At 45.9% G+C, this 23,783-nt stretch overlaps 1 protein-coding gene and 1 long non-coding RNA gene across 18 annotated transcripts in view; one reads left to right on the top strand and one right to left on the bottom strand.

Annotated features, from left to right (window-relative positions):
* Positions 1-242: 242 nt before the first annotated feature.
* On the bottom strand, positions 243-3,888 carry LOC114902905. Of its 3 annotated transcripts, none has more exons than XR_003795622.1 (3): positions 3,822-3,888; positions 1,463-1,609; positions 243-665 (listed from the first exon to the last, which is right to left on the bottom strand). It is a non-coding gene; the product is annotated as an uncharacterized LOC114902905 (long non-coding RNA). The 3 variants fall into 3 exon arrangements; XR_003795621.1 differs by lacking the exon at positions 3,822-3,888 and adding an exon at positions 2,714-3,601; XR_003795620.1 differs by lacking the exon at positions 3,822-3,888 and having other exon boundaries at positions 1,463-1,870.
* A 2,379-nt stretch (positions 3,889-6,267) lies between these two features.
* PIGG (phosphatidylinositol glycan anchor biosynthesis class G) overlaps positions 6,268-23,783 on the top strand; it is a 40,671-nt gene continuing 23,155 nt past the window's right edge. For 12 of the 15 annotated variants that reach the window (XR_003795557.1, XR_003795556.1, XR_003795555.1 and 9 more), the window contains exons 1-5: positions 6,268-6,538; positions 7,444-7,649; positions 15,015-15,224; positions 16,547-16,735; positions 17,652-17,793. Coding sequence is in view for 7 of the 15 variants with exons in the window: in XM_029234991.1 (XP_029090824.1) it covers positions 6,385-6,538; positions 7,444-7,649; positions 15,015-15,224; positions 16,547-16,735; positions 17,652-17,793 (901 nt within the window). In the remaining 8 variants the exon portion in view is untranslated. Of the gene's footprint in view, positions 6,539-7,443; positions 7,650-8,837; positions 8,922-15,014; positions 15,713-16,546; positions 16,736-17,651; positions 17,794-23,783 lie in introns of those variants that run through there. The other 3 variants (XM_029234990.1, XM_029234992.1, XM_029234995.1) reach the window with 3 other exon arrangements.

Genomic DNA, 23,783 nt, shown 5'->3' with positions numbered 1-23,783 from the left:
TACAATCATATGTCAAGTGTGATCCATTCATCACTCATCTATGGAGTAATTAAAGTACAATATTTTATTTTTAAAATAAAAATGATTTATTAAAAGATTTATTACAAGGACAATAAACATTTATAACACTAAAGTAATGAATTCTAAAGGAATTAAGAATCAAGTAAAGAACAAAAGTTTTTGGTGACTCAGTACCAGGCCAGCTAGGTGGCAGTACATAGCAGGGTTGGGGCAAGTTTCTCCAGGAGGTTGTATGTGTTCTGAATCAGCCTCCAATAGAGGTGAGGAAAAAGGTGTACAAGAATTGTACATTGAACACATGCAGATTAGAAAAGACAGTCTAGTTATTTTTATTTATTTATTTATGGTTGCGTTGGGTCTTCGTTGCTGCACGCAGGCTTTCTCTAGTTGCGGAAAGCGGGGGCTACTCTTCGTTGCCTACTCTTCGTTGCCGTGCGCGGGCTTCTCATTGCGGTGGCTTCTCTTGTTGAGGAGCACGGGCTCTAGGTGCACGGGCTTCAGTAGTTGTGGCTCACAGGCTTAGCTGCCCCGCGGCATGTGGGATCTTCCTGGACCAGGGATCGAACCCACGTCCCGTGCATTGGCAGGTGGATTCTTAACCACTGCACCACCAGGGAAGTCCCGTCTTGGGTGTTCTGGATGACCTGGATGTGGTAGAAACAGTGGGATTTCTAATTCCAGTTTTCCACATCAACCCACCAAAAATCTATTAGAGAAATTAAGAAAACAACCCCAGTTACCGTAACATCAGAAGAACAAAATACCTAGGAATAAACTTACCCAAAGATGTGAAAGACCTGCACACTGAAAATGTTATGACATTGATGAAGAAACTGAAGATGTAAATAAATGGAAAGATACCCTGTGCTCATGGATAGAAAGAATTAGTAGTGCTAAAATGTTCATTCTACCCAAATATACACGTTCAATGCAATTCCTACAGAAATGCCAGAGGCATTTTTCACAGAAACTGAACAAACAGTCCTGACATTTGTATGGAACCACAAAGGACCCCGAACAGCCAAGGGGATCCTGAGAAAGGAGAACAGCAGCTGGAGGAAACTCACTCCCTGACTTCAAACCATATTACGAAGCTACAGTAACCAAACAGTGTAGAAATGACACAAAAAGAGACAAAGGGGCCATAAGAATAGAACAAAGAGCCCAAGAATAAGCCCACACACATGTGGTCAGTTAATTTATGCCAAAGCTGCCAAGGACATACCCCAGGGAAAGGACAGTCCCCTCAATAAACTGCCTGGAAAATGGAACATCACAAGCCAAAGGAGGACACGGGACACGGCACACACACAAAACTCACTAAAACCCACAATTCTCCACATCAAGCCCCTCCTCTGCTGGGTCCTCTGAAAACAAACACCCACCCCAGGCAGTCAGCCAGGCAGTCAGCACAGCAAGCTTCTCTCCACTTTTTCCTCACCTTTTTCTCCCATGGAGGCACCTCCCAGCCAGTCCTGAGGAAACCGAGCTCATCTCAACGTGGATGCAGCCCTGCATTGTCCCGAAGCCAAATCCTTGGAGGTTCCTGAGGAGGCCAGGCTCCTGTCAGCTGTGCACAAGGCCAGCCCTGTGTGCAGAAAAGGCAGGTGCGCGCTGGTAAGAGGAGTGGGCTTGTCACCCTGTGCTGGCAAAGTGGGAAATGCAGGCTGCGCCCACTCCCAGTTCAGAGGAGACCGAGTTCCCTGCTGGCCGTCCTGCTGAACCCACTAATGTTTGGAAATTCAAACATATGGCAGCAAATACGCCATGACTTCTTGAAAAATAGGTATAGAACAATCAGAAACCATATGCAATGAAATGAATGCAGACACAGACTTTGCAACTTACACCAAAAGTCATTCCAAAGTGTCCACAGAGAAATTTAAAATATAAAACTATAAAAACTATAAAAGAAAACATAGAAGAAAATCTACATGACCATGGGTTTGGGCACATAGATCATGAGGTTTCACTTTTAACACACAACACAAAAAGCCAATGCACAAAAGGAAAAAAGTTAATAACATGTTCTTCGTAAATTAATTTTTTTTATTGAAGTATAGTTGATTTACAATGTTGTGTTAGAGCTTCCCTGGTGGCGCAGTGGTTGAGAGTCCGCCCGCCGACGCAGGGGACGCGGGTTCGTGCCCCGGTCCGGAAAGATCCCACATGCCGCGGAGCGGCTGCGCCCGTGAGCCATGGCCACTGAGCCTGTGCGCCCGAAGCCTGTTGCTCCGCGACGGGAGAGGCCACAACAGTGAGAGGCCCGAGCACCGCAAAAAAAAAAACAAACCATACAATGTTGTGTTAATTTCTGCTGTACAGCAAAGTGACTCAGTTATTATACACATATATACATTCTTTTCCATTATGGTTTACCCCAGTAACATGTTCTTTATAAAATTAAAAATTTCTACTCGGTGAAATGCCTTTTCCAGAAAACTGAAAAACAAGCAATAAACTGGGAGAAAAATATTTGCAAAACACATATCTGATAAATAATTTGTACTCAAATTATACAAAGAACTATAAAACAAACAACTGCATTAAAAATGGGTAAAGATCTGAATAGATGTCTGGCCAAAGAAGATAAACAGATAATAAGTGGATAAAAACACGATCAACATCATATACCATTAGGGAATCACAAAGTAAAACAAGACAGCGATACGGACCTATGAGAACTACTAACCTCCTCCCACAAGGACGGCCCTGATCACTGGAGGGTGGGGAACAACAGCTCTCCTTCATCGCCGATGGAACGCGTAGATGGCCTTGAGATACAGTTTGGCAGGATTTTCCAAAGCCAAACAAGTCTCACACCTTGAGATCCATCAATCACACCTTCAATATTTATACAACTGCTTTGTAAAACTCTATCCAAACAAAAACAAGGATGCTATTGTGCACGGAAGCTCTACTCATAATGTCTAAACCTAAATGGAATCAGGATGTCTTCAGTAGATGAATGCATAAGCAAACTGGGGTACATCCACGTGAAGGGGAGCAAAATGTGAAACGCCAAAATACGGAATTTCTAGAGACCCCAAAGAGCTAAAACAATTTTTCAAAAGAAATTCAAAGTTGGAGGGTCACACTGCCCAATTTCAAATGTTAGTACACAGCAGCGGTAAATAAAACACTCCCCTCTCCTGAAGTGTGGGTGCCACACAGTGGCTTCATCCTAAAGAAGACACACAGTACAGACTTAGGGAAAAAGTAACTTCACAGTGGGGAAAATCTGACAAACACTACCTGAGCCAGAAGGGCAAAGCTAACATGAACAGTGATAAGTTGCCCTGATGTATGTTCCCACGATATAAAGTCACAAGAAAGCACTTTACCCCTGTGATCTGCTTCCTCAAAACCCATGACTCCATTTTAATCACAAGAAAAACACCAAGTAAATCCCAATGCGGGACAATCTACGAAATACCTGACTAGTCCACCTCAACACTGCTGAGGTCATAGAGGGAAGGACAGTGTGAGAAAATGTCAAAGCTGAAAACATACTAAAGTGACACTATGACTCAATGCCATGGGATACCCTGGATGGGATCCTAGGACACAAAATGGGAGAACGAAGGGCACCCAAATAAAATATGGATTTTAGTTATCAATAAGGTACCCATATTTGTTCGTAATTGTGACAATTCTGTTGAAAACTAGAGAAAGAGGAAAAATTAAAACTCAAGAGAAACCTATTGCATCAAACTGGAAATCCACAGGAAATTGGTGATTTCCTAGCAAAAACACACAATAACAAAATGCATGCTAAAATAAGGAAAATACAAACAGACCAACTCGCCTCCCGGGGACTTCCTTCCCCTGCTGGCTGTCCTCTCATTATTCTGGATTCTCACTCCTGGACAGGAAAGGAAAAGGAACAGAGATGTTCAGCAGCCCTGTAAGGTCTGACCCCCACCCAGTGTCTGCATCTCCCCCAGCCATGCCCAGCTGAATAATGACACACTGCCAGAGGGATTCCCAGGGATCACTGATTCTGTGTCACCTAGGAGTTTAGTTAGTTTGTTTCTGGAGTGTAGTTGCTTTACAACGTTGTGTTAGTTTCTGCTGTACAGAAAAGTGAATCAGCCTTACGTACACATACATCCCCTCCCTCCTGGACGTCCTTCCCATCCAGGTCACCACAGAACGCCAAGTAGAGTTCTCTGTGCTATACAGTCGGTTCTCACTAGTTATCTATTTTATACATAAACCTAGAACATCATAGTTTTAATTCACAGAAACGTCAAAGGCTATTTAGGGAGGCCTATGTGTCTAGGAGTCAAGGGTGGCCTCTGGCTAGCGGCTAGCAGGAAGCCAGGGCCTCAGTCCTACTGCTGCAAGGCAATGAATTCTGTCAACAACCTGAGTGAGAGTGGAACTGGGTCCTTCCCCAGTCGAGACTCCAGATGCAAACACAGCCCTAGCCAATACCTCGAATGCCACCTTGCAGAGGACCCACCAAGCTATGCCCAGGCTCCTCACCCACAGACACTGAGGTCATAAATCATAAAACTTAGTTTTAAGTTACTAAGTTTGTGGTATTTGTTATGAAGAGGTATAAATCTAATACAGACTCTATTTATCTGCTAGGGCTGCCATAATAAAGTACCACAGACTGGATGGTTTAAGCAACAGAAATTTACTTTCTGACAGTTCCAAAGGCCCGAAGTCCAAGATCAAGGTGTTGGCAGTGTTTGTTTCTCCTCAGGCCTTTCTCCTTGGCTCCTAGATGGCCACCTTCTCACCATGTGTGCACATGGTCTTCCCTCCGTGCCTGTGTGTCCCAATCTCTTTTCTAAGGACACCAGTCACATCGGATTAGAGCCCACCCAAATGACCTCATTTTGACTTAATTATATCTTTAAAAGCACTGTCTCCAAATAAAATCACGTTATGACCTACTGAGGGTTAGGCCTTCAATATATGAATTTGGGGGAGCACCCAATTGAGCCCATAACAAGAACCACTGGAAGGGAGAAGATGTTTTTTGTTTTTCTGAGATGTTAGCAAAGTGTGGAGATTCAAAGCTCAGGCTCAGAGTCAGACTAATAGCTCTGAATCTTGGCTCTGTGGCTGTTTAGCTGTGTTACTTTGGATATGCTACTTCACATTCTGACATCATTTCTTTGTCTGCAATAAAAAATAATAAAACTACCTACTTCAAAGGGTTGTTGTGTTAACCAAATAAAATAATCCATTTAAAGGGCTTGATCTAGTGCCCGGCAGGTGATAAACTAGATAAACCTCAGCTGTCATTAAATGGTTATTATCAACATGCATGGTTACTGTGTACTGGTGAGAAGGTGGTAGAAGCTTAGACTGTCATCGTCAGAGCTTGGGAAAACTGACTCGTTATAGACTCATCACATTTAAGGCTCGGAGACACACCTTGGAGTCTGCCTTGGGCCTAGTCTCCTTAAAGGAGAGCCTTAGAAGGGAGGTCGGGTGCATAAGCCTTAACAAGAGAAGGCTCTGGGGAGGAGGATGTGAAGAAAGCAGGAGAAAGCAGCAGGGATGTGGTCTTAGCTTAAGACTACCTTCAACTTCATTCCAGAGGAGCTCGGAGCACAAATAGCACGAGTCAACTCTCTTGGAGGCAAAGGAGCTGGGCCTTTATACTGCAACCCCAATCAGTCATGAGCTCCAGGCGTTTGGGGAGTGGTAACTTCCAGGGCGCAGCAGTTCCCCAAGGACAATTAACTATTCAGAGAAGGGGGTGGCTGTGAGCTGTTGGCCCCCAGCACACCCAGAAGCCGGAGATGGAGGCACCAGGCAGTAAAGGGGTCTGGATGCGGCCCCAAGAAAGTCCCGGGGTCTAATCCCGCACAGGGACACCCAGACCCAGGAAGTCTGCTTGCCTTCTGGAGGTCACTTAGCGAGGTAACGGCAGCCCAACTCGAAGCCGTGGTCGGAGACGGCGTCCTCTGCACAGACCTGCCCAAGACACACGAGGGCTCTCAGGGCGATGGCACCTGACTCAGCAGGCTGCTGAGGAGCAAACGCGGCAAAATGCGTGACAGCTCCTGGCAGGAGGCACGGCACACAGCATAGTCTCCATAAACCCGAGACAGCCGGAGGGGCTCAGACCTTAACACGGGGCTGGCTGTGCCTCGCCGGCAGACGCCCCAGAAGTACACGAGACGCCCGTGAGCTCAGGGCCACCCCGCCCCGGAAGCGCCCGGACCCTGGCGCGTATTTCCGGCGCGACGGCAGACGCGGGGGCGCCGGGCACCTGTCCTGACCTCCAGTTCGCGCTTGCTCGGAGGCGGCTCCCTGGAGGCGGAAGCCGGTGCTTTTGGGCGAGACGTGACTTGGAGTCCGGGAACCCGGATCCCGGCCCGGCTGGTGGGCACGATGCGGCTGGGCTCCGGGACCTTCGCCGCCTGCTGCGTAGTGATCGAGGTGCTCGGGGTCGCGCTCTTCCTCCGAGGATTCTTCCCGGCTCCCGTTTGTTCCTTTTCCGGGACGGAGCACCAAACAGAGTCCCCAGCGCCCGAACCCTCGGCTGGTATGGACCGCTCCCCGGGCGTCTCTGCTCCCCGGGCCCCACTCTTCCCGGAGGACCCTCCTTATGAGCCTCGCCTCTTGGACTTCTTCCCGCGGCTCCCGGGTGGTCTCTTCCATTCTGGTCCCCATCCCCTAGGGTCCCCTTCTTACCGTTCCAGCCTCCTTTTATGTATCCTACAAGTTTGTGGCAAGCACCACTACCAGCCCTACTAAGACCCTCCTCCCTGGTCACCGCAAAGTAAGATCTCCATACCCGTAAAGAGTAAGCGTCTCCCCAGCTCTACTCATCCAGTGACACCCCAACCCCCTTCCCTGAGCAGATGTTTGGGTCACTCCCTGTTCCAGGCACCCTTTTTGCTCAGGAAGACACAACAGATAAGATAGCTGCCGACCTCTCGTGTTTTCTTCTATGGCATTCCTCCAAGACCCCGTTTTTTCCAGTAGTTAAGACCTCCCTGCCTAGGCCCCTCCCTAGCCCTCACCTACCCAACAGTATATCTTAGGTAAAGGAACTCACGTTTTGGATCAAATCCACACAATACCAGCTACTAACCATGGAAAGACAGTTTGTAAATGCTCGCCCATCCCCTACCTGCAACACTGTGTTCTAGGGCAATCTCCCTAATGTCCCATTCCAGGATACTCACGAAGGGACTCCTCTGTGCCAGTACTCCCCATCATGCTAAGGGTAATTCACTACATAATATTAGGGCTCCCTGAGCTTACTTGTTGCCCACCCCCTGATCCCAGCGTTGTTTCCCAAGAACAGGCCTTTTTCTTTGGCTCAGGATATGTAGGTGTGACAGAGTATGTGCTGGAGAAGTAAGCAGAAACTAGATTATAAGGTGCTTGAATGCTAAATAAAGGTGAAATTCAATTTTCTTTTTCTTTTTCAAACACTCTTAGGAGCCATTTCCAACTGGACCAAGCTCCCACCACCTCTCTTCAGTAAAGTTGTTATTATGCTGATAGACGCCTTGAGAGATGACTTTGTGTTTGGGTCAAAGGGTGTGAAATTTATGCCCTACACAACTTACCTTGTGGAAAAAGGATCATCTCACAGTTTTGTGGCTGAAGCAAAGCCACCTACAGTTACTATGCCTCGAATCAAGGTAAACAGTTTGACTGAACGTATTATAGATCATGGTTTGGCTCTTTCAGGGGTTTAGAGGGGCTCTCTGTAGTCTGTTACTTGGAGTCCCAATTTTAACTAAGTGGAAATTAGTTTGGTGCTGTCAACCTGGCTGGGGCAATAGAATGCTGAAAAAGCCTCCCAGATAGGATGGGACTAAGACCCATGATTTATGCCCTCTGTAAAGGTAGCCAAAAGCTCATGCTTCATGGGAAGCATAACATTTAGAGCCAGATCATCTAGGCCAATCTAATCCAAGAGATACCATGCTCCTTGCTAACCTGCTGTCTTCTTTAATCATCAGTGGGTCAGTTAGAATTCTGGGGGGAGCCTCTAGGGTTATCTAGTTCAATCACTTGGCTTTATGGATGAGGAAGTAAATTCAGATAAGTTAAATAACTTGTACAAAATTTTAGTATACATAGTGACCAAACCAACATGATCTGGCCTCACATATACCTGTTTTTACTCTATAAACCGCCTTCAGGTGTTCAGCCTAGTGGGAGTGCCTTTGAAGTACATATGCTTTACTGCTTTACTTAAGAACTGTGGGGAAAGAAAAGAGTAAAGCTTTATTGATTTGCTCAAAAACAAGTTTTTTTTGAAAATAACATCTCTGCCTTCATGGAACTTTCAGTCTCTAATGAGAGACGTAGCCATTAAACAAATGAACATACAAGTAAATGTGCAGTTACAAAGTGTGATTAATGCATAATGAAAAAGAACAGAGCGCGATGTTCAGTGCTGGTTGGGAGCTCAATTTAGATTGGGGTGGTTCAGAAAAGCCTGTCTGAGGAAATTGCATTCAAGCTTAGACCCGAAGGTTGAGTAAAGAAGTGGGATCAGAAAAGGACAGAGGACCTTAAAAATTTGTGAATATACTGCAGGCCGGTATGGTGTAGAAGTCTCTGGCTGAACCTTACATCTGTGGATGATCGTGTGACATCTTATTAGTTGGTGAGAAGGTGTCACTTCTTGATTTAAAGCTTGGGGGCAGCATTAGTAGTTACTTAACAAATGTTTACTGGTTGAGTAAAGCAGTCTGGGATTGAAGGGGTTCAACTGATTTTTTTTTCTTGAGTTTCCCATTCTCTCTGCCTCTTTTGGATGTGGTTTGGCCTTCATTCAATATTTATTGAGGATCTATATGTACTGTGTGCTGTTCTAGATAAGAGGGATTCAGTGAAAAAACAAGACAGCAACTGTCCTGTCCTCATGAAGCTTACTTTCTAATTGAGGGGACAGAAAATATGTAAGTATACAAATAAATAATCAAAATTGTTTCAGGAGGTGATAAATGCTACAGAAGAAATTGAGGAGGAGAATGTGATAGAGAGTGATGGGGAGTCGGGGAGGCCACCTGTAGTCAGGATGCTTGGGAACAGCCTTTTGGGGTGCAGTCGTTCTGCTGAAACAAGTCCTGTGGAAGCTGGAAGCAAGGCATCCAGGCTCCTGACCACCAGGATCACTGCTTTCTTTACCTGTCCTGTCAGAAGTGTGGGAGGAACCCATTCCTCCTTTGTTCTGATAAGAAAAGAGTTGTTAGGAATCTGGGCAGATTTGTAAGAAAAAATGTAAGTGAGCGTGGTGGCTCCAGGTTCTGTTCAGTCTTGCACATTGGCTGGTGTGTTCCTCCGTTTGGTTTCATTTTACCAAACCAGTGTTTTGTTTTGGGTCCTTTGCAGTTTCTTGCTCCTCATTCTCTATCAGGGAGGAGCTAGTATACAGGAAGTCCATCCTGGAGTTAGGGTTACCTTGCTCTGGAATTTGATAGGATCAGGTAGTGTTGGCTAAGGAGTGTGTCCCCTGCCCTGCCTCCACCTAGGAAGGGACTTAATTCATCTGGAGGTGCTGATACAATTGGCACGAGACACCAGTTTTAAAATTTCAAGACTAATGTCTCTAGTAGCATGTTCACATGTTAAGATGCTGCAGTAGCTTCCTTCTAAAACGTTGTAACTGATTTTTGAATGCCTTTCCTTTTCCTGGGAATTTATAGTTGTAACAGCGGCAGTTACCACTGGCTGTGGGGCACCCGTGGTGCAGGCACTGTCTTGTACACTCTTACCACAGCCCCATGGAAGCTCCATGATGTTGGTGCCACTCTCTTCTCCATTTCCCAGATGAGGAAACAGGCTTGAAGTGTGAAATCTCACAGCTGGCATCAGAAACCAAGCATAACCTTATGTTTGCCTAGTTCCAGAGCCTCGGTTGGTCACACTGTGTTATACAGCAACACTGTGTTATACAGAATAAGGTGACCAGATCAAATTCTCTTTTAATAGTCTCTGCAGAGCCCTCCTTAATTCTCAGAAGTCAGGAAACTGCTGTTCCCAAGACCACAGCAACCCCAGGGAAACCTCCAAGGAGATGACAGACAAGCACTCAAAATTCCTGGGCTCTCAGCTGCAACTTTTTTGCTGCCTACATGTTTCCTGGGGTGAAGGGGATACCAGGTAGTCCCTGCCCTTCTTAAAAATGTCCGTGTAAACCCAAACTAGTGTGAAGAGGAGGGAAGTGCCTTATAAAAGCCCAGAGGAAAGGGTGGATAGATTCAACCCCAAGTGGTGGAAGACATTATAAACAAAGTCAACTGACAGACAATAAATGGACAAATTATTTACAGTTAACACAACAAACAAGATGTGAACCCCATGATATGTAAAGAGGATCCAATCAAGGGCAACAATCCAGGAGCAACTGGACAAAGGATATAAAGAAATCCACATAGAAAGGAATTGAAATATGCCAGTAAGCATAGGAAAAGATTCTTAACTGTACTAGTAATCAGATTAAAGGCAACTAAAGAGCCTCATCACATTGTAAAAATTGAAAGGCTGATGATAACACTCCTCGCAAGAAATGAGGTGAACGGATCTCCGTATACTGTTTATGTGACTAACTGGACTCAGCCAGCACCTCCACTACCCCCACTGTAGGCCAGTCTGCTATGGTGTGAGCCTGGACTGTAAAACTATCCCAGCACTTCCCACCCAGAACCTGTCCAAACAGATCACGTTGCTCTGCTCTAGTCCCAACAGTCCTCCAGTGGCTTACACTCTGCCTCCTAACCCAGGCCTCAGGGTGCATGGTCTTCCCCCGTTTACCTCTTCACCCTCATCTGAGCCGATTTCCCTCTTCCTGTGTGTTTTAACCACGCAGATCACACCTAGCTCCGTTCCTCATGTGTGCTGCCCCCTTTCACCTTGGGGTTTTTGCAGTTTGCTGTGTTTTGCCCTGGAAAGCCTCACCTCACCTCACCTAGACAACACTCCACCTTCACACCTCAGCTCAAATGGCACTTCCACTGGAGGCTTTTTAAAAGCAATTGCCATTACATTTTTCACAGAACTAGAACAAAAAATTGCACAATTTGTATGGAATTACAAAAGACTCCGAATAGCCACAGCAATCTTGAGAAAGAAAAACAGAGCTGGAGGAATCAGGCTCTCAGACTACTATACTACAAAGCTACAGTAATCAAGACAGTATGGTACTGGCACAAAAACAGAAATGTAGATCAATGGAACAGGATAGAAAGTCCAGAGGTAAACCCACGCACATGAGGTCACCTTATCTTTGATAAAGGAGGCAAGAGTATACAAAGGAGAAAAGAAAGCCTCTTCAATAAGTGGTGCTGGGAAAAATGGACAGCTACATGTAAAAGAATAAAGTTAGAACATTTTCTAACACCATACACAAAAATAAACTCAAAATGACTTAAAGACCTAAATGTAAGGCCAGACACTATAAAACTCTTAGAGGAAAACGTAGGCAGAACACTCAATGACATAAATCACAGCAAGATCCTTTTTGACCCACCTCCTAGAGAAATGGAAATAAAAACAAAAATAAACAAATGAGACCTAATGAAACTTAAAAGCTTTTGCACTGCAAAGGAAACCATAAACAAGACCAAAAGACAACCCTCAGAATGGGAGAAAATATTTACAAACAAAGCAACTGACAAAGGATTAATCTCCAAAATTTACAAGCAGCTCATGCAGCTCAATATCAAAAAAACAAACAACCCAATCCAAAAAATGGGCAGAAAACCTAAATAGACATTTTTCCAAAGAAGACACACATTGCCAAAAAACACATGAAAAGATGCGCAACATCACTAATCATTAGAGAAATGCAAGTCAAAACTACAATGAGCTATCACCTCACACTGGTCAGAATGGCCATCAACAAAAAATCTACAAACAGTAAATGCTGGAGAGGGTGTGGAGAAAAGGGAACCCTCCTGCACTGTTGGTGGGAATGTACATTGATACAGCCACTATGGAGAACAGTATGGAGGTTCCTTAAAAAACTAAAAGTAGAACTACCATGTGACCCAGCAATCCCACTACTGGGCATATACCCTGAGAAAACCATAATTCAAAAAGAGTCATGTACCACAATGTTCATTGCAGCACTATTTACAATAGCCAGGACATGGAAGCAACCTAAGTGTCCATCGACAGAGGAATGGATAAAGAAGATGTGGCACATATATACAATGGAATATTACTCAGCCATAAAAAGAAACGAAATTGAGCTATTTGTTATGAGGTGGATGGATCTAGAGTCTGTCATACAGAGTGAAGTAAGTCAGAGAGAAAAACAAATACCGTATGGTAGCACATCTAAAAAATCTAAAAACTAAAAAAAAAAAAAAAAAATGGTTCTGATGAACCTAGGGGTAGGACAGGAATAAAGACACAAACATAGAGAATGGACTTGAGGACATGGGGAGGGGGAAGGGTAAGCTGGGATGAAGTGGACAGTAGCATTGACATGTGTACACTACGAAATGTGAAACAGATAGCTAGTGGGAAGCAGCTGCATAGCACAGGGAGATCAGCTCGGTGCTTTGCAACCATCTACATGGGTGGGATTAAAGAGGGTGGGAGGGAGACGCAAGAGGGAGGGGATATGGGGATACACGTATGCATAGAGCTGATTCACTTTGTTATGCATCAGAAACTAACAATATTGTAAAGCAATTATACTCCAATAAAGATGTAAAAAAAAAAAGAGGAAGAGTGACAAAAAGAAAACAGACATACAGAGAAATAAAAGGGACACATGCGAGACTGTGTCCTTTGAGTGACTGAGAGAGCCGCTAGCCTTAGTTCCTGTTAGCTTTCCAAAAGCTAAATCTCTCCTCTCTGCTCGTGGGTACTCAGTATCCATAAAATAAATTCTCTTTTCTGCTTTCAAAAATAAAAATAAAACAATTGTCATTAAATTCGTGTTGGATATATACATTGTATATCCAAACACAGGAGTACTTTGTAGCTGTTTTTAAAAAAGAAGGTGAAATACCTGTATGTTTTCTGTGGAAAGGGGTTCATGATATGTTATTAAGTGAAAAAAGCAAGTTGCAGAACTATCTATATAGTTTGTTACCATTTTGGTAAAATAAATAAATAAATACGTACTTTATATATTTCTGATTGTACATATACGGATGAAAGGATGCTCACCCAAAGTAACTGGTTACCTTTAGGAAGTAGAATTTTGGGGTGAAAGGCTCACATTTTAAAAAATAACTTCATTGAGGTAGAATTTTCATACAATACAGTATAGTACAGTTTGATGAGATTGACCGAGTATATACGTGCATGCGACTCCCACCTCGGCTCTGGGCCCTGATCCCCACCCAGGAGTGCTGGTGGCTGTCGCTGTTTTGTTGACTTGCTGAGGCTACTTCTAGAGAGTCTGTCTCTCCTGAAGTCCTGAAATGTACACTCACTGATGTCTCTGCTTGTTGTGTTTTTTTTAATTCCTGGGTTTTTTTTTAAGCCACTCTTCCTGAGGGGCAGCCAGGTCGGGATGGCTGAGTGGTGAGCCAATGACTTGTCACAGGTTGTGCTTAAACACATTGTGGTGTGGCCTCCACTCTCTACAGGGGGTCCTTGTGTGTGGCTCCAGCCGTCAGCCACTCTTCAGGCAGTTTATGAGTCTTCCCTGACTCTCACTTTGTTTGAGCAGGGCCTGTGTTCAGCTGGAAGGACCAGGCAGCTAGGCCCTCTCTGTTCTCCCCTGAGTGTACACTCACCCTGTGTGTGCACACAGCCTTCCAGATTCCAGGACCATGTGGGAGCTCACAGAAGCCTACCGCATCTGTCCCATTCCCCAGACCCCCTTTGCAGACTTTTTGCTGTGTCTTAGTACAACCAGCATTGAAGCCTCAGGTAGCTGTGACGTTGGCCTTCCCTGTTTTCGCCTTGTCCCTGGCATGGGGCTTCCCCGTGGAGTGCCGGATTGGGCAGGCCCCTCCGGGTCCTCATGGCTGCCGCGTCACAGAACTGGGTGTGCGGGAGGGGAGCAGCCCAGGTTAAAACACCACAGGTGCTCTCAGTTCTTACCGAAATGCGGACGTGTTTTGGATAAGAACATTTCAATTTGTGTATATCTTCGTTGAGTTCAAAGTCTTGAAGGGGTTGTTTTTGACAGTTTTATCCAGTTTTATTGTTGCTCTTCAGGGAGAGGGTTTGCCAGGCTCCTCATTCTCAAAGTCCAAGATTAACTCATTTTTGCGTTACTTTGCTGTTAAAGAAGTCTTGGCAAAATTATTACACTTGTTAGCACTGTCCAGATTCCTCTTTATTTTCATTGCACAGGTCCCTGGATGCCAGTGTTGTAGGCTGTCAGCAAACTCCAGATCATGGAGACCCACGACCCATTTAGATTCTGGTAAAATGAGGGAGGTGGTTGACTTAATTCTATAGCAGAAAGGTGTGAAGACATGTCGCACCCACCTGCTCCTCCAAGAAATTACGGTGCTGAGTGGGGCGGGGAGGTGGCCCCACCAGCATCCCTGGGCAAGTTTACTGTGAGGATCCTTCAGAGTTCCTGTTTAGGGACCGCTTTCCTCCCTGGGTGTGTGGGAGGCTGCTCTTTCTCTCGAGGGGGGGGGGGGGACAGTAGAATGGCTGGGTTTCAGGATCAGTGTGTGGAGTTTGCTTGTCACATGAAGCAGATCTGAAGCTTAGATGAGGACCTGACGGTGGGTTTGGGTATACAGAGTGCATACCACCCTTTGCCATTTGTTTCATTTCTTATCATCTGTCACTGCTTTTTTGACCACAGCCCTCTAGCTACCCCACGGCCTCCTCCTTTGTCCTCTCATCGGCTGAAATATGGTCAGTTCTTCACTTACTGAGTTTGCTGGTTTTGCCAAGAATCTGTGTAGCTTTTCCCCCTTTGTCCTAATACTGGCCCAGCCTTCAGCACTGGTGTTGCTTTAGCTCTATGCTTGCCTCTTCCATTCGTTGGAATCACCTTCTGTGCCTGTTCCCACGCTGTGCTTGGATTCTGTGGTCTGACCCCTGAATGCTTCCTTCTGCAGGCGTTGATGACAGGGAGCCTCCCCGGCTTCATCGATGTCGTCAGGAACCTCAATTCTCCCACACTGCTGGAAGACAACGTGATCACACGAGCAAAAGCAGCGGGGAAAAGAATCATCTTTTACGGAGATGAAACATGGGTGAAGTTATTCCCAAAGCATTTTGTGGAATATGATGGAACAACCTCTTTTTTTGTGTCAGATTATACAGAGGTCAGTTTTTAAGAAAAATATATCCTATGAGACAGAGCCTGGTACCCTCTAACAGTGAGAGGCAACGTTGTTTTGTATGTGGCTTTTATCAATATACTGAGAATAGTATGGAGAGATTGAAAAAATTGTTCCTCCCATAATCAGCTACAAGCCAGGACCATAAACCCTAATGCAAGTGTGAGCATAGTTCTCTGAGCCTAAAGCCCAGACCGGGTGAGCACCCACTGACGGGTACCAGGGGTTGGGAAGGGCTTCCCAGGAGGAGCCGCTCAGCCAGAGTTTTGACAGGTGAGTGGGGCCTTCGCAAGTGGACAGGATGGGGTGGCAGAGTCTGCGAGTCAGAGCCTGAGGTCCCCACGGTCTGCCTGGGATCCTGCCTTGCTGCTGCTCTCCTGCGAGGGCGGCAGCATGAGGGCAGACATGAGCTGGGCGAGCCTACCTGCTGCGGAGAGCATCGGCCCTGTGCTGCGTGTGCAGCCTCCAAGGAGGTTAGACCCCACCCCACCCCGCCCCGTGTTGGCCCTGGGGCAGAGGGAGGCCCGCAGGGCAAAGGCACCGTCTGAGCTGGAGTTGGATGGACCCGTGTGCTTGGCCCGGGGGAGCGCCTGCCGTCCTGTTACACCGACACCCTTTGCCAAAACTGACCGCATAGACACAGCAGTCACTGACCACGCTGTGTGTGACGGCTCAGAAGCACTTGTCTTTGTAGTAGATTCTCCAGGCGGAGGGAGGGGTCAGGGCTGACCTGGCTAGTGGCTCTGTCAGGGGCTGTGTGGCTGGGAACCGCTGAGTGTGTGCCTCTTTCTTCCCCAAACAGCCTTCTCATAGGACACAGGCAGACGTCCCCAGCTTCACCCCGCTGGTTTCTTGAACTCTGGGCACTGTCCTGCCTTAACTAACTGCCCTTAGCCCTCACTTGCCTCGTAACAGCCTGGCACCCATTTAACTTGGTTATCTGGTCAGCTTTAGTTTAAGCTCCAGTAGTGATCCTGAAGAATTGTTTTGTGAGAACAGCCTTTGTTTGTTTAAGTTATAATATGTTCTATAACTATAATATGTCTATAATATGTCCATAACTTAGAGACATAAAAACAATATTAGTGAAAGCTTAATCTAATGCAAACATTTTTTAAGACAGTTTTTATTTTGGGGGCTGCTTTGTTTGGTGTTTTGGTTTTGGTTTTGGTCTTTTCAAACTCCCATGAGTCCTAGTACCTAAAATAAGCCCATAGATTTTAAAATGACCATATCACTTTTCCTTGAAGAGTGAACACCAGGGAAATCAGGGAGGCTATTCATATGTACTCTTTTTCCCTTTAAAGGTGGATGATAATGTTACAAGACATTTGGATAAAGTATTAAAAAGGCATGATTGGGATGTGTTAATCCTCCACTACCTTGGGCTGGACCACATCGGCCACATTTCTGGGCCCAACAGCCCGCTGATCGGGCGCAAGCTCAGTGAAATGGACAGCGTCCTGATGAAGATCCACACCTCGCTGCTCTCAGAGGTGGGCCTAGAATGTCAAGGTGCCAATGTTTCCTAGAAGAAATGTAGCTTCTAAAGTGAACTGGGGTGACCTTGTGTGAGCTTCATACCTACCATCACTCAAGCAGCCTTCACCTACAGAGCACATGCCGTGTGCCGGGCACCGTACCCAGCAGCCCTGCAGAATAGCGGCTCTTAATGTCTCTACCTGTTCATCCAACTCATGTTTCCTGGAGGCCTTCTCTGTCGCTGTTCCTGTCTGGGCATTTGTGGAGCTTAATCTCTAGCCAGGAGGGAAGAACAGGAAGCATAATCAATGAGTACATAAGTATTCTAGACAGTGATCGGTGCCATAGCAGAACGTAGGGCAGGAGGAGGGCACAACATCTGAGAGAAAGGCTATAATTTTAAACTGCGTGGTCAGAGCAGTTGTCCTTAAGGACGTGGGAGACGTGAGCCAAGACTTGAAGGGCAGGGGTGCCGCCGCGCCATCTGTGAAGGTGTATTCCAGGTGCAAAAGCAGCAAGGGCAAGTCAGAGCCTGTCAGGTACATGCAGGGGCAGCAAAAGCCACTGGCCAGAGCCCCAGGGGCCAGGGGCAGCTCTGTTTGACAGATAAGGAGACTAGGGCATGAAGAGCAATGTGCCCAGGCGCCCATAGCTTGGAAACGGCAAAGACAGAAACCAAACCCTGATTCTCTGCCCTGAGGCCTAACACAACCCTCCTGTGCTCCGTGACCTCCATGTGATTCCGTTTGTTTTATTTATGACATTACTCGACGTTGACCCTTCGATCTGACTATAAGCTCATAGGTTAAAAAGAAAAGAAAAGAAAAATTTAGGAAAAGCTACTATTTACAAAGTAAAGCTGAAATCTGAGAACACATGATCTTCTCCCCAGGCTGGGTTCAGCTGAAATGTATTTCCTTTACCTTATAGGAGAGAGAGACTCTGTTACCCAATCTGCTGGTTCTTTGTGGTGATCATGGCATGTCTGAAGCTGGGGGTCACGGAGCCTCTTCTGTGGAGGAAGTAAACACCGCTATGATCTTAATCAGCTCTGCATTTGAAAGGAAACCTGGTGAGAATTTGGGAATGTTTAACACTTTAAAACTGTACTTTATTTCTTTGCTTTCTGTAGTTTGATTTTAATTTTAAAAACCATTTAACCATTTTTGGAAGCTGTGTAAGTTTGAAAAAAAAACCCTGAACAATGTGAGAATGAAAAATAATGGGACAAGGGCCAGTCAGGATTTGGAGTTTACGTTTCTTGCCGATTCTTAAAATACAAATGTTCTTTTTGGGAATTGTGTGCTATGAATGTCACTGCCTCGATATCTGGAACTGTTAGTAAAAAGTGCCAGTGGCTTAGAGACATCTGAAGTGCATGTATGAATTGAGAGAAACATAAAAATTTAAAGTTAAGAAGCAGTATCCGTTATCTGAGACTATATGTTGAACAGCAACGTCAGCGAGAACCACAGGAGCAGGACTGAGTAGGACTGAGGGCCCACGTTCAGCGCTCAGACACAGCGCAGCTCTCCAACCCAGACACGCCGGTGCCCTCGACCAGCACAGACCTGTGCACAGCCTCCACCCCCTCACGTCGTCACACGCAGGCAGCCAGCTCACCAGCTGTTTCCACACTGGACGCTCTGGCTTCTCTCGGGTGACCCTTCAGCACCGCTCGGCAGTGCTGACCCCTAGTCCTGGGACCTCCACGTTTCTGGTCTCCCTCTACCTCTCCCTCTGCTGTCCAGTCTTTGCTGGCTTAGCCTCCTTGCCCTGGCCTTTTTTCTGGACTGCCTTTGTTTCATTCTGCGTTCACTCCTGAGGTGATCTCATCCACTCCCGTGGTTTTAAATGCCTTGAATAGGCTCACACGTGTCAGATTTATCCCTCCAGCTGTCTCCCCTTTTCCAGCCTCCAGACTGTCTACGCCACTGCCTGCTGATGCCTCCGCCTGGATCTTCCACAGGCAGAGCAAACGTGACTTCACCTGCAATCTGCCCTCCCTGTTTCCCCGTCAACAGATGGCGCCATTCACGCGGCTCTTCAAGTTGGAAACGTGGGCGTCCACCTCGATCTGCCCTCTCCCTGCTCCTCGCGTGAGCCCAACCGCCCGGCTCCCAGCGCCCACACGTGCCACCTTTCAGTAGCTGAACCTCGGATACAGTAAAACTCCCGCGTGAGACTTCTCGCCTCCCTCACGGCTTTGTCTTGAGCCACATCCTTCACTACTCGCTGAATCCTGACCTCTCCCGCAGGTCCTCCAAGTGATAACTTCCTCACGCGCCTGACCCCGTGCTCCTCAGCCTGCTCATACGCGCGTCCTTGGTCTCAGCCAAAAATCCAAACCACCTTCCTTCCGGTCGTCTCACAGTGCTCGTGTATTCTGCCGTCATCCTTCGCGTGGTTTGTAATCACAGCCTGAATCGTGTGGCTGCGTCCATCTCTCTCCTTGCTGTGCGCTACGCTTGGGCGGAGCAGAGTCTGTTCCATTCATCACTGTGTGCCTTGGGTCTCAACATTGCCTGGCATTTGGCGGACGCAAACATTTATGGAGTGAATGAGTCTTCCACTTGAGTAGGGATTGGTTAGGGAGGAAGCTCCACCTGTTTCCTTTTGTCTTTTTACAGCACTGCCTCTTGGGTATCTGACCTCCTAAGGTATAAGTTTTTGGCTCTTGTAACCTGAGCCTTTCCTGGGTGCCCAGCTGGAGCCTGCCTTCCAGTGAGTGCACGCAGTGCCCATCAGAGCACTGGCCTCCATACACCCGACTTTCTCGCTCTGCACGCCCAAAGCAGGGTCCCGTGGGGCTCCTCTACCTCAGTGAGAGCCCCAGGCCAGAAACACATCCATCTGTCCACCCATGCAGCAGAGGGGTACTGAGCGCCCACGGTAGGCTAGGCGCTGTGCTGGCGCTACGGACAGGGAGCTTATAGTCTGGGGGGAGAAGAGACAACTAATCTGGCGTGCTTTTATTACAGGAATGTTAGGGTTATTTTTAACTAAAGTGCTGATGTTTCATTGCTCAGATGGGTATTTAAGGATCTCCTCCCTGGGAGGCCTGACACATCTTCAGATAGGAAGGGCCAGGGCGGCTGTGCATAGGAACTGCCTGCATGGGCTGCTCACGCGGCTGACCTCAGTGCCAACAGTGAGTCTTGAGCTCTTTCTTATTTTGTTTACTTGTTTGTTTGCTTTAAGGGTAGTTATATTGTCTTGTCATCACGCTTATTTTTTGAGCCTTTTAGTTCATTCAGAGCTGGTTAGCCATCGTCATTGTCAATTTTGGGACATATCACCTCTTTAGTGGTCACCCCCACTTCCCCCAACCCAGTAACACACCCACCCCAGCCACCGGCAATCACTCATCTACCTGTCTCTACAGAGTTGCCTTTTCTGGGCATTCCATGTAATAAATGTAGTGTCTAAATGGTCTTTTAATAAATGGACCATGTAATAAATGGTCTGTGTGACCAACTTCTTTCACTAGGGTAATGTTTTCAAGGTTCATCCACATTGTAGCAGGTGTCAGGACCTCATTCCTTTCTGTTGCTGAATAATATTCCATTGTACAGATGTACCACGTTTGTCCATCCATCCGTCCATCAGGTGATGGGTTGTTGCTACTTTTTGGCTATTATGAATGATGCTGTAGATAACATTTATGAACAAGTTTCTGTCTGGACATGTATTTTCTTATGGTGTCATTTTCTTTCTCTAGTACAGCTTCGCTTCTCTTCACCTGTGCTGTTGTTGTCAGATACATTCCATTTCTATATGTTGTAGGCTGACAACATATATATATATATATATATATATATATATACACACACACACACGTATGGTTTTATATATACATATATATGGTTCTATATAATTGCTTTGAAATTTAAGAGAAAAAAATGTATGCTGTCTTTTATAACTATATTACAATTTCTGGTACTCTTTGCTTTTTTTTTTTTTAAACTGGATCCAGATTACCATCTGGACTCACTAGCTTTCAGCCTGAAGAGCTTCCTGCAGGGTTTCTCGTAAGGCAGGTTTGCTAGCGATGAACTGTCGTTTTTGCTTTTTTAGTCTGTGGATGTCTTCATTTCACCTTGACTTTTTGAAAGGTCGTCTTGCTGGATGTAGGATTCTTGGTTGACTGGTCTTTTTCTTTCAGCTCTTTGCATGTGCTGTCCTACTGCCTTCTGGCCTCTGTGGTTTCTGATGAGAGATCAACCATTAATCTAATTAGGTTCCCTTCTTTCCCTCCTTGTCTTTCAACATTTTTATTATGTCCGTTAGTTTGTGTTTGTCCAACTTGGAGTTCATTGAGCTTCTTGGATGTGTCGATTCGATGTTTCCCATCAAATTTGGAAGATTTTTTGTCTGTTTCTCAGGTTGCATAATTTTTATCAGTCTGTCTTTAAATTTGCTGATTCTTCTGCCAGTTGAAAATCTCCTGTTGAGCCTTTACAGTGAATATTTCATTTTAGTTATTATATTTCTCAACTTCAGAGTTTCCATCTGGTTCTTTTTTATAATTCCTGCCCCTCTGTTGATAATCTCTATTGGATGGCACACTGCCATCACACCTTCCTTTACTTCTTTACGCGTAGTTTCCTTTAGTCCTTTGAACACATTTACGATGACTGCTTGGAAGACTTTGTCTGTTAACTCTGACATCTGGGCCCTTCCCAGGAAGATTCTGTTGCCTGCTTTTTTTTCTCTTTGAATTATACTTTCCTGTTTCTTGGCATAATTGCTTGGAGTTTTTGATGAAAACTGAACATTAAATACTATATTGCAGTAACTCTAGCTACTGCTCCCGTCTCCTCCAAGGGCCTGTCGTCATTATTTGCGTGTCGGTTTGTTGATTGGCTGGACTGCTCCAGGGAAGCCTTGACCCCCACGTGTAAAGTCTGCTGTCGTTCCTGTGAGGGCACCGCGCCCTGGGAGCCAGCGGAGCTCTGTGACGGTCACTTTCTGTGGCGGCTCTAAGTTGTTGTCTCTTGCTGCCACACCCACCCAGCTGTGGGCTCCCCTCATTGCAGGATGATTGCTGTCTCGTTTTCGACAATTTATAATCAATGTGCTCTGCAGTCTGGTCTCATCCTATTTGGGCCACTTTGCAGAAGTCATTTCGAGGCCAGTCTTTGAGTCTCTTCTGATGCCAGGGGAGCCCTTCTTAGCTGTCTTTTCTCCCTGATACCCTCTGGTAAACTTCCAGCTGGCCTGTGGTTTAACCTGTTGCTCTCATGAAGCTGCCGGCTTCTTCTTAGTTGCTTACCTCCAAAACCTTCATAGTTTTCAAGAGCATCCTTAGGCTTGAATTCCCCACATTCTTTTTAAAGTAATGTCAGTTCTTGTTGATACGTCTCTAAGTCTCTTTTAATTTATAGGTCTCCATCCCCATCCTCTTTTATTATGATTATCTGTTGAAGAACCTGGTCAGTTGTCCTGTGGAGTCTCTCTCTGCATTGTCTGCTAACATGTCCTTTGCTCATCCGGTAAATCCCACCTGACTTGGAGTCATGAGCAGATTCAGATCCTGTTGGTTTGGTTGGTTTGGACCAGACTCTTGCTAGCAGGAGGCACAGAGTGTCCGACTTGTCTGCTGTGTGGTGATGTCAGTAGCCACTGATGACCACCTAGGGCCACTAATTCACTAGAGGTTACAAATAGTGATGTTTTAATTCTGTAAGTCCTTTTTTTTTTTTCACTAATTAGCCAAAATAATTCAGTAAAGAGAATCTTCCCCCATCTACTTTTTGGTTACCCAGCATTACCATTTATATAAGAGAGAGGAGGTCACTGATGGCTTATTCTTCCCAATTAATTCCCAGTTTCAAATCAGTGAATTAGTTCACTATGAGTTCACTAGCATGCTTCAACTATGACCAATTAGTTTTTATTTTTATTTTTGGGACATTTTGAACTCATGGATTTAAGCTTATTTGTTTCAATTCACTATAGATACTATTTAATATTATCTAATATTCCATTTGTCCCATCCTTGGGAACTGGGAGCATCTTCAGATGGCCTCCTGAGTCCTTCTGACCTTACAGTCCCAGAGGCCTTCGTATCTCTGAGGGCTCTGTTGCTGCCTGGTCCGAGCAGGTGTCCCAGCCGCTTGTGCACAAGCCCTTCCCCGGACCTGAAAACAGCTGCTCCTCCACGGTGCCCTGGTTCCTTTCAGTGGAAGGGGGTCTTCGAGAACCCGTCTCACAGCTAGCAGTGCTCATGCATACTGGCTCACTCATTTCTGTACAAAGTGAGGAAATCTCTTTAAAATAAAATTGATCTTGAGTTCGTATTGATAACTTGCCCTTCACTTCATGGCTGTAAAATTACCTCCTTAGATCTTTCACCCGTGCTGTCTTCCTCCCGAGCTTAGAATCCCGGTTGTCGGTACCCTCGGATCTGACAGAGTATCGCGTGAGGCCCTCAGTAGTCTCAGCACAAGACCAGCACCATCACTAATATCAGAGCAAAAGCAATTTAAGGTGGGGTTTTTGTTTTGGGTTTTGTTTTGTTTCAGATCAAAGCACCTAATGTAAGAAAATTCTAGAAGAAAACAAATAATAATGTTGGGTGGAAATGTTCTTCTGAGTGAACCCAGAAGCCATCAGTAAATGGTTGGTCAAGAAAAGGTTAATACATCTCACCAAATTAAAAAGAAAAATTGTATACAACCAGAAATTGCCACAATCAAAGTAAAACCTTTATAAACTCACACTAGAGTGTCTAAGAGACTTGCACTGGCACTGCCTGTCCCGGGTAGACTCTCCTGGTGACCCCCCAGCCCCCAAGACCTGCATTGTAGCCCCTGAGGTCTGTGGGCCAGATGCTCTCTTTACAGATGACAAAATTCTGAGTTTCTTGTCCAAAGCCTCCCACTGGATGGTGGCACAGCAGGAGCCTGAGCCCAGTGTCCTGACGTCACACCCGTTCTCCTGGCAGGAATTCGGAGGCTGGCCAGCCACTGCTGGGCCTTGGACTTGTTGGTAGGCGGTGTCTCGCTTGTCAGAGTTGGTTATGGAACTTGGCCCGGCTGGACCCAGCCTTGTTCTGCC

Source organism: Monodon monoceros, unplaced genomic scaffold (assembly GCF_005190385.1).
Source record: "Monodon monoceros isolate NGI ecotype Baffin Bay Population unplaced genomic scaffold, NGI_Narwhal_1 Super_Scaffold_20, whole genome shotgun sequence".
Classification (NCBI taxonomy): domain Eukaryota; kingdom Metazoa; phylum Chordata; class Mammalia; order Artiodactyla; family Monodontidae; genus Monodon; species Monodon monoceros.
Note: the sequence above shows the minus strand (reverse complement) of the source record. Positions and strands in the feature narration are given on the sequence as shown.